Here is a 15,474-nt window from a genome sequence, read left to right on the forward strand (position 1 = left end):
ATACCTTTATTGCAATTTTTTTTTTGCTGTCCCCTGAGTTTCGTTGTAAAGGAGTTTGACTGTATAGGGTTCCGCGTTTTCGGTTTTTGTTTTTTGCCGGATTCGGCGTATGTTTTTCGGTGTTTATTGATTTCCACGAAATCGGCGTTTCTCGATGTTTCGGGTTTACCCGACAGTTATCGGCGAATAGAAATCACAATTCCGCACGACGCCCATTCAACATGGCGTCGTTCGCTGCGGTGGCGTTTTACGGCTGACAAAAAAGTAAACGGACATTTTTCACAACAACAACGACAACAACTTTATTTTTGGCTTTGGAGAGTGGGGAGGTTCATCGCCACAGGCGATACTCTACCCCATTGCTGGTGGGAATGTGGGGAATAAAATGACGAGCCCCTTCACAATAACGATCGAAGTCCGATGGTGTTCAGAAATGTCAGAAGAGCTTTGAGCGCAGAGCGTTGCTGGGCTGGATTAGGCCAGGGACCAAGCACTTTCGATAGGGAGAAAGGGCGAGAGTCCAGCTGACGAAGAGACTCGGAGAGTGTGGTTCGGGAAGGTTGGTAGTGGGAGCAATGAAGAAGAAAATGCTCCAGATCCTCAAGAACACCACAGTGGCAGCAGGTGGGAGAGTCAACTTGTCTCAAGCGGTAACACCACTGAGCTGTAAAGCCCATATCAAGGCGCATTCGGTGGATTAATGCAGCATCTTGACGAGAGGTGTTTCGTGGCATGCGGAAAGCGAGCAACAATTGTCCACAATCACCGCATTCCTGTATGGTTTTTTGATCTCCATCAACAACTTGCTGGACATGTGCTGCAATCTATCTCTGTCATCGTTCCTGGAATGTCCCTCTGTATCCGCTGTTTTTCGATTAAAACCGACAACGCAGAACCCTAGTTATAAATAATTGGCTTCGAATTTAGTTGAAATATTTTGCGCGGTGACCCTGAACATTAGGATAAAGACTAGTTACTGACCCCCATAAGACACGGCACGGTATTTGTAGCCAGGGAAATTAATTCTGCTTGTGTGTAGATTGAGTGCACCACTGATTGCTTGACGCATGATTAATCTGCTCGCACCTTTCCTGATCCCTTTCATCTCTCCCATAAGCATCTCACACACTCACCGTAGTTTTTGCGCCCTATGGCCTTTGTGCCATTAAAACCATAATCTCTCTCTCTCTCCCTTTCCTGATACTATACGTGGCTTTTCCTTGGCCAATGGGTGCCTCCTTGGAAGATTTTACCCGAATTCATACCTCGGCAAAACTCACTCATGAGCATGCTCACTCGTGCTCGTGAATGTGAGTGAGCTGAATCCGAACCGAAAATGGCTAAAACCGTTATTTCTCGCTGAACCGGAGCTGAACGGAAACGGTTACCGGTTCGCGAAACAGTTCAAGGGAAATGTTTGCTTCAGCGAGCCAGGCCCCGGTGTTTCCATTGCAACCAGCTGCATGGCCGAGCGGGTTGAGGCGTCCCGCTCGTTGGTGGTCCACCAAGGTCGCGCTGAAGACTGGCAGGTGGTGCGTTTGAACCCTGCCACCGGCTGTGCTGTCTGAGGTTTTCCCTGACGTGGGAAACCAGGGAAATCTCACCCTGGGGTTTCCGAAGACTTTCCAGGTGAATGTCGGCACAGCGTTCTCCCTGAAGTCCGCCCAATACGCATACTAACCCCACTGTCCCCCACTACTTCCCGCTGTCCTCTCTCCATCTATGGCCTTTGTTGCCTTTGTGCCATTAAACACATAATCAATCAATCAATCTCTCCATCTTTCCACATCTGTACGCCGCTCATAGCCACTGTTGCTTCGCGGCGCTAACACACACACACACACGTTTCCATTGCGAAAACTTTATTTCGAGACAAATCAAGCGCTTCCATCGAAGTCACGAGCCGAAACACACACGAACGAGGGTTAGAGGTGGCAGCCCATCGTGGTTCTGTTTTTTTTTTTTTTTTTTTTGACGTCTTTGCCCGAATCCAGTAGTTCTCAGTCGTGTATGTGACGAGGACCCCTTCTGGGTTGGAGTAGTTATGGGGAACGTACCTCTTCCACACGCAGTAGAGAGCAACAGGTACGGGCACAAACTAAACTGAGATAAGTATTTTTTTTTGTTGTTGTTGCACAAGTAGCAACGAAAGGAATGATTAGCCTATGACTGCATCTGTTACCAGCGCACTGAAGCGTGGACCAGTGTTACTCATGCAAAGTGTCATACCTGTATCTCGGACGCGCACGCAGGTGTAGTAAGCTCACCGACAAGTGAGGACATCGCGGACCCCCATTTGAGAACCACTGCCCTAATCGTTCATCAAGTGTTACCGCAGCACTTTGGGCAGTCGCAAAATTCGCTTCTGAGCTCGCTTGCGAGCAGAATATAGCGTACCATTTCTGCCAGGTCTATTACAGTCTGCCCTTTCACCTTTTGTCCTAGGCTATCTACAACGCACTGGTCGCTTTGCCGCTGCACTACACTTGTCAGCTAAATTTCTTCTTGCAGAGTATAATGAAATCACACTTCAGTACTTTTTGTTGGCATTGCAATATTAGTAGATTAAAACTTTCAGGCTTCAGTGAATCGGTTCGAACCTTTATTCTTTGTGCTTTAGACCCGAACCTGAACTGAACCGATGTGCATCAACCCGAACCGAATCCCCCCAAATAACGGTTCCGATCCCTGGCTGCACGTCCCGACCACCGCCCGAACTCTACAAAAGCGGATGCAGCGAAATTATTCTGTTCTCGCATATAAACCAGTGGCGAGTTTGCGGAACCCTAATGAAGTGTGCTCGCTCTACTACTGACACGTATCTCCGTCACTGGCAGACTTGAAGCAAAAGACAGGCACTCCGCGCGAGATCATCCTGAAGGGCTTGTGACACACTTGCACAGGACTTCGGTCCTCAATGTTCTTCGGTCCTCGTCATATAACCATGAGCAATGGCGTAGAGATCACCTGTCGTGGACGAAGCACCCCATTCACCAGCATTCGGTTAAGGTATATTCTTATTGTTTTGTGACCCTTAGACATATGCGGTTCATTACATCATACGAGCGTCTATTGCATGTCAGAATATGGAGTAAAAATATTTTTCTTACCTGGCGGCATACAAAACCTTTGAATACATTTCCACGTCCACATCTAAAGTCAGAGGAGCAGGAGCCTCGCTGCCTCGGCTATCCTTATTGGTTTTCATGAGCACGTGACCTCCCCCGCGGCCGCCACTTCTGTAATGACACAGAAGACCCGGCAGCGCATTTTCGTTGATGGCAATCCTTACCCAGTTCTTTAACTGTTTTTTGTGTTAGTTGACATAGATGGACAACAGAAAGGAGTAGTCCTAGATTAGTTTCTTGTTTTGATAGCGCGAACCTCTACCGGAAAACGTGCCGAAAACTTGCTCTAGATATTCCAGCTATGCCGGTAGAGCACGTAATTGCATATTCACCTGAACTGCAGGTAATAAAGTTCCCGTCGTTGTCGATTAAAGTGAGCTTACTGGGAGCTTGCAAACGCGTTGGCTATTTTTCGCACGTATCTCTGGAGTGACGCGCTTTCCCACAGCACTTGACGGACTGCCACCCCTGGCAGGGTGTTACTACTTTGAGGGGTTGCTTTAAGAGCTGGGCTGCGTAGCGGATTTGGGTCATTTTTCTTGATAGCTCTGGCTGATGTCGACAGCCCCTGGGCTTCCTTCGTTGAGTTTGAACCTCCAGCCCACTTTCTCCCACCGACATCAATACAACCCCCTCCCGCACATACATACACCGACCGCATCATAATCTCAGCACCCTGAGAAGAAAGCTTGCGTTCCGTCACACAAAAAAAGACGCAGCGAAATTAGATCAATCGCCACTGTTCTCCCCCCGCGAAATTGATGGGAGCAGCCTATTGTATGACGTCATCTGTGATGGCACGACGACGATGGGAGCGCGTGGTGGTGGAAGCAGTCGACCGCTTCGACAGCCGTTAGTGTATGATGTAGTTCGCCAAACGAGCTTTTACCTTTTTGCGAACACCCTGGAGCCCCTCGCCAGAAGCACACGACCAAAAATCTCCATGATCATCCCAAACCCAACATGTCCTTGCTCTGTGTCACAGGTAAGACGGCCGCGCGCGGTTTGCGTCGCAACAGAGCGGTTTGGATCCAATAGGCTTAGTATGCCTGCGCGCTTCTGCTCGTGAATATTGTGGTGTTTACAAACACGCTGTGTTGCCTGTGTGGGTTTCTACCAGTGCGTCGCTGCGTTTGTTCTGGTGCCACTCCAGCTTGTGCGCGTGTCAAAAGTCCGCACGTAACAGCGTACGGTGACGTAGAAGTGAAACCGAAACGGGAAGGGTTCCCGACCTGTGCCTCCTGCGAGAGCAGACGGGGATTTCGCTGCAACTTTCAAGCGCGGATTCTTTTTCACAGCTTGTACGGGAAGTGTTTCACGCCTTTATGTTGAATGTTACAATTAAGCCGTTCGATGGCTTGTTTTCGAAATGTGTCACTTGGCATATAAAAATTGTACGACTAAGGTAAGTCAGGCCAGCCACGTAGCGTATTTATTCACCTGCGTTCACTCGCATTTGTGTTTCTCATATATTGAAGCAGAGTGAGCGCACTGTCGTGCTGCACTGATTTGACGTGCATGTTTTAGATAGGTCACGAACCGCACTTCCTATAATATCATCCATTCACTGTCGGCAGCGGTATATAGCATCGTCGCATGGCTTAAAACTGTCAACGAAATTGCATTTGTTAACGTGCCGTACGTGGCCAGACGACAATATCTTCGTTTCGAGAGGATTGTGGTTATATTGCCTCTCGTAAAGCAAACCTGATCGCGCTTCGCAGATATGTTGGCGCTCGTGAAAATGATTGGCTTCCCCCTTTTTTTTCACGGGAAACGAGGCCCTTCTTTCCTTTATCTTCTTTTGTTGGTTCAACGGACTCAACTCGGCCTAAATGTGGGGTGAAAAACGTTCGCTATTGGGGAACGACCATAGAAGTGGTACACTAACATTGAATCACACCACGTGCGATTGTGCACTTTATGTTGTATCCGGAACCGTTTGGCGTTCACTTTCTGTCTCGTGATTTGCTTTTCTTTCTTTTTTCGCGTGAAGACGATGGTTCGATTGCGCGCTCCGGAACTATTTTGCAAACAGACTTGCAACGGGAGTGACCTGACTGCCACACACGCAAATGCTAAATGTACTATTTTTGCCCGTTCGATTAACATGCGGTCGCTCGATTCACCTTCTCGTGGTTTGCCAAATTTGGGCGTCTTCAGGCGGCAGGTTCCACAGATGCCCTGTTCCTGTGCTCAGTTGAACAATTTTGGGGTCACTTTGGGGTCTGAGAGTCTTTGTGAGTGAGTCACAGGAATTCACGCTTTCTGACAGAAGCAGTGATGAGGAGGAAATTTCAACTTTCAAGCACTTTTGGAGCTTGAATTTTCTGGCGAGTCACTCGTTGTCTACGATATACTTTTTCCATTCCATTCCCTTTAAAGGAATCAATCTGCATTTAGAAAACACATACACATTTTATTGACACACTGGCCACTGGTGACTGGCCTAAAATTAGGGTATGCAGCTTGATCAGGAACACTAATCTTGTGTTGTCAACAGAAAATTAATTCAAACACCAACGTGCCAAATCCATTACATCATTAAGATACAAATAAGTTGCGATTTCAATAGCTGACTACAATAAAGCACAGAAAACTTTGCAGCTAGTCTGCCTCATAGCTGACAGTGTTCATAAAAAGAAGGAATATGGATGAGAAACATGCAACCCACAATGTTCCTTCTCTAATTTACATTTTCATGCTTTGGTTGCACATTGACTTGCGTACAGTCTAGCAGTGGAATTTCGTATAAGCTCTTTATTTAGTTTTATTTATTTATTTCCACTCTTAGTTTTATGGTGGGAGGTGGGTGTCTAGGCTGCCTTGCAGTATCAGGAACACTGGAATTTCTGGTACACTTTGCTTTCAAACATAAATGTTTTGTGAACATTTGGGAGATTTGTTTTGCTGTTATGCTTTTGTAACGTGGAGATGAAATCTAGAGTACGTATTACTCTTAACTTCTCACCACACATGAGCATACCATTAGTGAAAGCCAGCTCAAAGATGGAGACATGTGCGCAGTAAAAATGTGGCTAGATCTTGCGAGAGTATGAAGGAAGTGGTTTATCTGCACTTCTGTTATCACATTCGAGTCTGAATCGAACATCCTGTCTTTAATGATGTGCTTACAGCAGTCGAACAGCCGTATGTCTGCTGCTGGGAGATATTTCGCACTTGCCAATTTTTCGCATGCTTCCTAAGCTCTAAAGCCAAAGAAAGAAAACCAGAGCATAAAGTGAGGGTGCAGTGGTACAGAGTGCACTGGAATACTGAGAGAGGCATGTCACACTGTCAAATAGCAGTAGCAAATGCTTCAAGTGTGAACAAATACATATTTTTATTTCTGCAAAGATAGGTGTCAGCTACCTAACTTTAGCTTGTCAAACTTTAGCTTGTCAGACAATTTGTACAAAGTGCAAAGTGTATGAAAACTGGTTGTAAGTAACTGCCAAGCTATAGTAACCACACAACAAAATGTTATGAAATATTGTTTTTCTTTCAATGAATTGAATGAAAAACGTGTTACTTTCACTTCGTTATGTACAACTTAAATACAATTATTTTTTAGCTAAATCGATACAGCACTGAAAGTTGATCAGTTAAAAAAGCCACGTGCAATAAATAAATAAGTACTCAGGGTGCCGTAAGGTGAGAAATTGGTTTATTCCTCTATTTATGTAATTCCTGCAGCAGCGTCTAGACCTGTTTGCCCAGCAGAAGCACAGTCTCCATTCGAAATGTCTGCCGCTCGCAACCTGAGGCCTTTGCTTCGATCTCGGTGTTGACGATACTTAATTCAGTTGACAGAATGGATAATAGGGACATAATAGAATGCTCATGGACAGACACAATGGAAACCGACTGTGAGGTAATCCCTGTAAAACTGTCCACTGAATGCACTCTGCACGTATAACTATAACTACCTTGTGAAAACGCAAAATAAAAAAAGCAGAAGCCAAGCAGAGTGAGAAGCTAGCCACACACACAAAAAAAAAAAAGAAGAAAAATAAATAAATAAAATAATAAATAATAAGAACTAAGTTATTCTAAAAAGTAAATAAAATGAAAATGAATGAATGAATTAAAGACGTAACGTGTTAAATGTGCAGGTCTTTGTAATGTACCAAGGTCTATTACATTTCAGTGACCTCTGTGAATGACCGAGTTCGGAATGGAGAACTGCATACTGAAAAACAATTGACTTGATGTCCAAAGCTTGTAGTGCTTACTCTTGTTGTTGGTTCTGGCATTGTGCACTATACACACATTGGGTTAATTTGGGAAGGTTGCTGTCATTCCAAATGATCCTGGATCATCTCATTGCTCGTACATGTAGATAGCTTTTAACTGCCACACTCACTTGTTTGTCCCTCACTTGTTGTCAACTGTGCACTCACTGCAGCGTGCCACGTACTAAACCCATAATCTCACTCACTCACTCATTCCAAATGTAATACAATTCGATGGCTGACAAAAACTGAAAACAAACTATAGTGTGCACTTCAGTACCTCCAAAATTACGAACACTATCGTTCTCAATACCCGACTTATAGCCACTCCCCAAAAAGTCACATTGACATTGCAATCCAGTCGTGCTGCATGAAAAGCTAATTAGCAGCTCTCGGTTAATTATCTGTAAACGGAACGAGTTTTATAGGTTCTCAAAGGCCAACAACTCCTATGCTCACAAGGATTCTACATGTTTTCGTCTCTCTTCTGCTGCTCCGTATATGCAACAGTTGTATGCAGTCCAAGAAGTACCATATTTTATCCTGTATGCATTGTGCAGGTGTTAACGAAAGGCTCTCCCGTAGCAGCTGTTTTCGGATGCGTGACCTGCGAACATGTAATTGAACAACATCAATGTTAGTTACGGCATATGCAGATATTGCATAAATGGACTACATAAAACGTGATATTGTGCATCTGATTATTAGAACCTGAACAATGTGCAGCGAAAATTGCTAAAGCACACGTGCTTGTGTGCCCCTTCAGGCCCCACACTATTCTCCGAGAGTCACACATTTTACAGTTTTAGTGTCTCTGTTCATCTCGACCACAAGGTGCTCAGCTAAAAATAGCAGATTGGAGTTGTGTTCCTAAGCAAGCAAGTTTTTCAGGAAGACCAAGCATGCTAAAAGTTTATGCGCTTGTTTTCATGTTTCATTGATGACTGACAATTTCACAGTGTGTTTCAGTTTGTATTGTTGGATATCAACACTTTATTTACCTTCATTTCTTTTTTGCTTCATATGTGACATTGATGCAACTGGAAATTGACTTTTTTTGCTTCCTTTTCATATGCAGTAAGAGGGGCCAGGTATGAAGGCACAGCAGGTAAGCTTACTTCATTCACAGAAAAACCTGAATCGTCATCATCTTCATCATCATCAACTTTATTCCAGGGATTGGAACCAGTAAAATTTTAGTCCGGTTCGGGTTCAGGCATAATTGGTTCAGTTCGGGTTTAGTTCTGCTCTTGCCTGAGTTGCTTATGCGCCATTAAAATTGAATCATCATCATTGTCATCTGCTGAACCGAAATTATCAGCTTGGACCGGTTCAGGTACATTGGCTCAGTTCGTGTTCTGGTTTGACTCAGGGAGCCCTTTTGGCAGAACCCGGTCAGAGCTTCTTATTGCTCTGGCAAAAAACTGGCGCTACAGTAACAACTGATACCGTATCAAATTTTGCGGGTTCAGTTCCGGTTCGGTTCAGGACAAGCAAAAAAATTATTTTCGGTTCAGGTTCAGTTCCGGTTCCGATCCCTGCTTTATTCAAGACATGCATCATGTAACATTTAATTTAACAAGTAATTTCTTGCATTCTATAAAGTTGGTTCTCCTTTCACCCATAATTGTCCTGCTAGTTGTCTTACTAGTTTTATTGTCTTACTAGTTCCCCCACTTTTCTTCATGCTGTGGTACACTGTTTAATTCAATTCAATTTTTATTTTCATTTGCATAGTGCCCCTGAACAACTGAAGCCTTAATAATGGTGCACCACACTATTAGAACAAAACCATGAAAAACATAAACAAGCATCACAGAAAGCATGACTATATGATAATGTTAACTATAGCATAATTTGCATTTGAATCGTAAAGCCTCAAGTCATCATCATCACCATTTCATCCATTCAGCTCCATATTCTCATCAAGAAGCTGTCTTGTCATAATAATGTCGAATAATATAGAGCTTGCACTTGAGAGAGCCTTAGACAGCTTTTTAGAGAGAATATCGCTCCATTGACTGTTTGCTCGAGCACCTTTTGGCTCTTTTTTTTTCCAGGGCAATACAATACTTATGTACACCTAAAGCTACAGAATGTGAAGTCAACAACAGTAGCTGTGAAGGGCAACAATCCAAGCTGGGAGCAGGACTTCATCTTGTAAGCCTTCAAGATATATACATGTCACGAAAGAACGGAGCGAGCAGTTAAACGGAGAATGAACATGTGTTTATTGCGTGCAGAGCACCTGTCACATACACACTTATATACAGGGTGTTTACTTTTATCCTTTACAGATTATTTATAGCAAAGCTATGAGAACAGCATAGATGTCATATTTGCAGTTGAGTTATACAGCCAAGTTGGCATCCTTGCAACTGGCAGTATGCAACTGTAAGATGACTAAGTAGTAATTATCTAAAATCATTAATTAACTTCTTTAATTAGGGGATGTCACGCAAAAGCGAGACAGCAGAATGCGAGACAATCCTTGTCGAAAGCCACTCCACGTTTAAAAAAATCCTGGAACACGTGCGTGCGTTAAAATATCCATCCCTGAATTTTGATCTGCAAATGAGCCTAAACCGCGGCCACCGGGAATGCAGGGAGTACAGCACTCATTTCATGTCATAGGGCCACGTGATTTGTAGCGATAGAGACGATAGGAGTAGGTGCCGACCTGCTGGCCAGATAAACCGCTTTCCGGCCCAGATAAGCCTCCGTCGGCAAAGGTGATGCGCTTCTGAGGAGCTCATTTTCGTCTTCGGCACATTTGCATATGGAAATTCAGCAATGTATATGACTATCCTCGCGTCTGCTGACCAAGAGCGAGGGAAACTCCGCCTCTTGGATGCCGGCCAGTAGGAGGACGCGGAGGGCAAGCCTCTGCTCTCGTCTAAGAGATGGCGCAGTGTTACTGTTGTTTCGCGTGTTTCGCGCATCCAGGAGGACGATCCTCCCTCGCTCTGGTCAGCAAACGCAAGCATAGTCGTGTATTTCATGGCACGCACTCTTTTCTGGAATTTTGGAGGATAGAACGGCTTTCAGCTAGGATTGTCTCCCGTTCTGCTATCTCAGTTTTGCTAGAAATACCCTAATTGAAGAGTTAATTAATGAAATTTATGTAATTAGTCATCCTGTAGTTACATGCTGTCCTCCATGGGATGTCCACCTGGCCATATCACTCAATTGCAAAAACATCTATGCTACTCTCATAGCTTTCTCATCAAGAATCTGTGAAGGATAAAAATAAACACCCTCTATACTCTTACACAGTATCACAAAAGATTCAAGCTACACATACAAGTGCAAGTGTCCAGGATGAATGATACAGGACGATATATACGAATGTAGGATATAGGAATAGATATAGGAATTAAGGGACGGAAAATGAAACATGTATCAGATGTTGAGTCATGTCATCTGCTGCAGAAAGGAAATGTTTGTAATGCGGAACCCTTCAAATGGAGGAACTCCAGTTCTTTCCGTTTGTTGGGCTGACCCTTCATGTAAGAGTTAATGCTCGGAACTCTGAGGGCCAAATTAGACTGTCGATCACTCTTGTTTCCCGTTCTAACTTTCTAAATGCAGTGTGATTTGGTATTGACACGTGTAACCAAATTTCATTTTAACTTTATGTATAGGTAAAGTTGCTTGACGACCAGGATAAAGGGTACAAGAAACACAACTGTTAAAAGGGAAGTGGCACAGGATGAGGAATGGTGAGGAATAGAAACTGTTCTTCTTCTGGACCCAGAAGAAGAACAGTATCTGTTCGAAATATTGGTGGCTCTTGTCCTGAGGCACTTTCCTTAACATTGCCTGTTTGCTGGATTTTCTACCCTTCTAAACACAACTATGTCCTTGTCGTCCTTGTCTGCATGCATATGTACCAACTACCTACCTACTACCTATTAATTACCTGGGCGCCTTCTAGACTGTAGTGTAAATTTTGGATTCATTTAGTTTGGACCTGGCTAAAATGTCACTAATAGGGGCTTTTCCATTGAGATTCATGTTCACTTGCTGTGCTATGGATGCCGAAATGTACACGAAGAAGCTTCGACCAGCGTGAATTACTGGACACACATATCTGGACACATATCTGGACACTGCAACACCTATTTCTTTCCAATAACCAAGTGCCATCCCCACCAGCCTGTCTTAACAGTGGAGTGGTTTATGGTAGCAACTCTTTGGCCTTTGCCGCCTTTGTGCCATTAAACCCATAAGCGCTAATTGCTAACATTTTAGTTGTACATACTACAGTAGTCTTCAAGGCACGTACAAATTAATTTCCTGCACAGTTATAACAAGATGATGCTCCTTACAGTGAAACCAACAGGATGGACATGGGATTGGTGATAGAAGTCTGGAACAAAGGGATGCTGTGGGATAAGCTCATGGGTTGCCAGTGGCTGCCTCTCGTTGGGATTCAGTATTCCACGGAGGTAGAAATTTTTTTAATGTTTACTGGACACTTTTCTTAATGGTGGCGGATAATCGCGAAACTGTAAAAATGTTTTCAGGTGGGGGAAGGGGAGTGGCTGTCACTGGACTCTGAGCTGATTATGGCAGACGGAGAAGTCAAGGGGACCAAGAACCCAACAGGGCATTCCATCCTGGTTGAGGCGCACTTTGAGCTGCCGTACGGTATGTTCTTCTCAATGTAAAACAAAACGGCGTCCTAGGTGAACCAAAGCATTGATAATACCTTGAAGTAAAGGGGAGATGGATTGTAGCCAGTGGCGTAACGTGGGGGTGGGGGCATAGGGGTGGTCGTCCCGGGTGCAAATTATCAACAGAGAGAAAAAAATTTGAAATAAAAACAATGAAACTTTTTATCACTTGAAAAAAAATCTCAATTATTCAACATTGGGCGCTGTTGGAACGATGTTCTGGGCGCCTCAAAGACGGAGGCGATCGAAGCAAGGTTCAATATACAACGCTGGTGTAAAATTGCATCCTGTGTGCATCGGCAGTAGACTGTCTGCGTTGAGACAGCAGCGCGTATTCTCAAAGTGAAGGAACCGAAACGCCCACCCGACATTCTCATCACAACCGAAGCGCTCAACAACACAGCCCATCACATCATTACCCATCATTTGACATCGCAGCCCATCATATCATAGCTCCGAATTCAACCTTAGAACTTGTTCTGAATCCAACTTCATTTTGAAGACGAATTTTGAAGCCAGGGACTGACTATGAGACCGAAGGCGTTGAATACCGAGCAGCACGCATCTGGCATCTGGGCAGATTTCATCTTTGATTAGGGTGGCAGCTGTTTACGGAAATTGAACATGCGTTGTGTTCTGTTGTGGTGGTGTTGTAATGGTAGGCGAGGCGCCCGCCCACTGCTCAGGGCGAGTGTTGGCGGGGCGGGGGTAAGGGTGGGTGGCTGTAGTTCTGTACTGAAAGCATGTATATAAACACGGGGTGTGTAGTACAGTAGGGAGGACTGGCTACAGTGATGCTGCTGCCCAGTCTTCGGATTGTTGCGCAACACGTCGATCGAGTGTGTTGCACCCGGTACTCGGCCTCTGGTGGCTGCGCTACTGCTTGTACGACTAGCACCTTTTCGTCTTCTGCTGCGTATGTGGAAGCATGGAGGTTGTGGCGGTGATGAAACTTCTCACTGGTAGTCGGCCACGCTCTCTGCTTGCACTGGCACTGGGTTGAGGCTAAGACCGGGATCCCGTGGTGGACGGAACGCATGTCGGCATGTGCGAGTAGAGGGTGAGGGGGAGAATCGTGAATTCGCCCGTTTTTCTGCGTCTGGTATTCACAGAGCCAATTTTTTCCTAGTCGGGTAGTTTCAGTACGCTGTGTTTTGAATCGCGGCTTTGAAGTTTGAGTACTGCAAACATGTAATAATTAGACTGCAAAGTTTCATGCAAATGCATAGTTTTTCTCTCTCAATATAGTGTCGTATCTGGATGACAAGAACACTTTTGCTCGTGATTTGAGACCGTTTAAGGGGGTTCTCAATGCATAGAAATGTATGTTTTGTACGTTATGGCATATTCCACATGAAATTGCGCACATAGCGCATATTTTGGGATATTTCCTTTTGCTTCAAATACCTTTTTTCTCTCTCTCTTTTTTGTATTGTTTTGCTATATTTCCAGGTGGCCAAGTGTGAGAGCTTTCCGTTCCATTTCCTCTTGAAGGTTTTACTGGCTTCGAGAATGCCTTAGGTCCTCTTTCGCGAGAATTTCGGTCACAGTATAATATGTTATCGATGTTTCGGTAGGATGTGGTGTTCAGTCCCACCCTCGCTGCTCTACTGCGTGAAGCATTAGAACCAAATATTCAAGATATATCTTGCTGCAGCTTGCTTGCTTGCTTGCACCTTTGCAGCATGGCGAGCGTGCTAGATGGCTTCTTTGTTTTATGTATACTGTTGGGAAGATGAGCGGCGTTCGCATTTCAACAACTGCCGGCCTCAGTAGCTCAGCCGTTGTGTTGGCTCGCTAAACTCAGAGCTAAAAACAGGTTCACTGAAACACAGAAACTGGGGCGCCATATTCACGTGTCGTCAAAGCATACTTCTATGCAACTCCCCTCCGGAATTGTCAAGGAGCGAGGCAGCTACACAGGACGAGACAAGACACCCCGACGTCGCACTTTCAACTCTTTTTGTCAAACTGTCAACATCAGAACCTACAAACAACCACAATATCAACTTGAAAAACTCATCACAGGGACTTCAAACCCAACATCACATCATCCTGAGTGATGTGATGGCGAATGATGTCGGTGATGGCCATCATGAGTGAATTCGCCGATCTATGATAGTACTTGATGCATTCTTGTTTGGCGGCGCGATTCTGATGCATTCCTCTTATGTGTCTCGTTTGGGGGCGTGACACTCATTTCTCCCTGGGCGCTGGAAACGCATGCTACACCGCTGATTGTAGCACACTAGTTTCAGTGGCTAATTGTGTTGTTTCCATTCTGAACTTTTCTTTGGTATGATAGGTATATTATTAGTCCAGATACCCTTGTACCCGATAGAACTTCAAATCTCTGTTATCTTGTCTTGCCTAAACAAGCACGGAAGAGCTCGAAAAAAAAAAAAGAACAAAGAAAAGTCAGGAGGAGCAGAATTTAGGATTACAAGCCCTGTCACACATATTCACACAAAAGGTACAGGTGCACAAGAGAAATTTGAACCTCGCAGTCCAGAAAAGCTTCTCCCCTCGCCCAATAGTGGGGCGCACGCCTACTTGTTTTCTTTCTTGTTTCGGTTGTATTTGGCACAGCCCGTCTCGTATTCTCAAGCAGGGCAGTCGACTGGTCACCTTGCTCGCCTGTAACAGACGATTCTCAGCAGCCAATGAGATATTCCGATGTCACCACAACACACCAGAGGGCGCTGGGAGTGATTGCCGAAGCGGCACGCATCCTTGTAGACTAATTCCCTCAGGAAATGCACGCTTCCCAAAGGAAGTATTTTGTGTGACAGTTCCTGACCGTCAGTTGTGCTCGATGGTCTCACAAACCACCCTAAGCCGGAGCCACCCTAAGAAACACAAGTGGGCACAATGTGACATCAAGAGAGCATGCATTGTGGAGTGTGCAGATACGACCTTTCATTAACTTCATGACAGCAAAATTCCAACAGTTGGTCCTTAGTGCAAAGCATAGTCTCTTACACCTAGAAAATAAATTTGTGACAGACTCCCACAATCCATTTAATGTTTATGAAAACTGCGAAATATGTATGCATTCCGCAAACATGCATATGAATGAATTTGATAATGATTAAATACCTGTAGGCTTTGTTTGGTTCTACTTAAAGTGCAAAACTGATATAAGTGCAATTTGTTATCACAAATTCAATACAACAAACTGATTTTTTGTTAAAATGTGGACACTTTTTTTTTCCCCTGTTGCACAGACTTGCAGGACGATGCTCCCGAGTTTGTGGAGAAGTTTGAAATGCTCAACAGTATCATGGACCAGGAGGTAATTATATATTTTAAATGTTGCTAAAGTGAGCACAAGGAATTCAGAATTATTATTTTTTTAATATCGGCTGGTACAGCTTGGGACAAAAGTTTACGGAACACGGCATTGGCGTATTTCTTCATGGGAGCGGCCCC

The 15,474-nt window shown here is 44.5% G+C and overlaps 1 protein-coding gene across 1 annotated transcript in view; it reads left to right on the top strand.

The window, feature by feature from the left end:
- The first annotated feature begins 3,937 nt into the window (after positions 1 to 3,937).
- LOC135388768 (protein unc-13 homolog B-like) overlaps positions 3,938 to 15,474 on the top strand; it is a 291,747-nt gene continuing 280,210 nt past the window's right edge. Inside the window, exons 1-6 of the mRNA XM_064618549.1 lie at positions 3,938 to 4,113; positions 8,442 to 8,471; positions 9,424 to 9,523; positions 11,697 to 11,814; positions 11,893 to 12,016; positions 15,270 to 15,337. Coding sequence (XP_064474619.1) covers positions 4,092 to 4,113; positions 8,442 to 8,471; positions 9,424 to 9,523; positions 11,697 to 11,814; positions 11,893 to 12,016; positions 15,270 to 15,337 — 462 coding nt within the window. The 5' untranslated portion in view covers positions 3,938 to 4,091. The remainder of the gene's footprint in view (positions 4,114 to 8,441; positions 8,472 to 9,423; positions 9,524 to 11,696; positions 11,815 to 11,892; positions 12,017 to 15,269; positions 15,338 to 15,474) is intronic.

Source organism: Ornithodoros turicata, chromosome 3 (genome assembly GCF_037126465.1).
Source record: "Ornithodoros turicata isolate Travis chromosome 3, ASM3712646v1, whole genome shotgun sequence".
In the NCBI taxonomy this organism is placed as follows: domain Eukaryota; kingdom Metazoa; phylum Arthropoda; class Arachnida; order Ixodida; family Argasidae; genus Ornithodoros; species Ornithodoros turicata.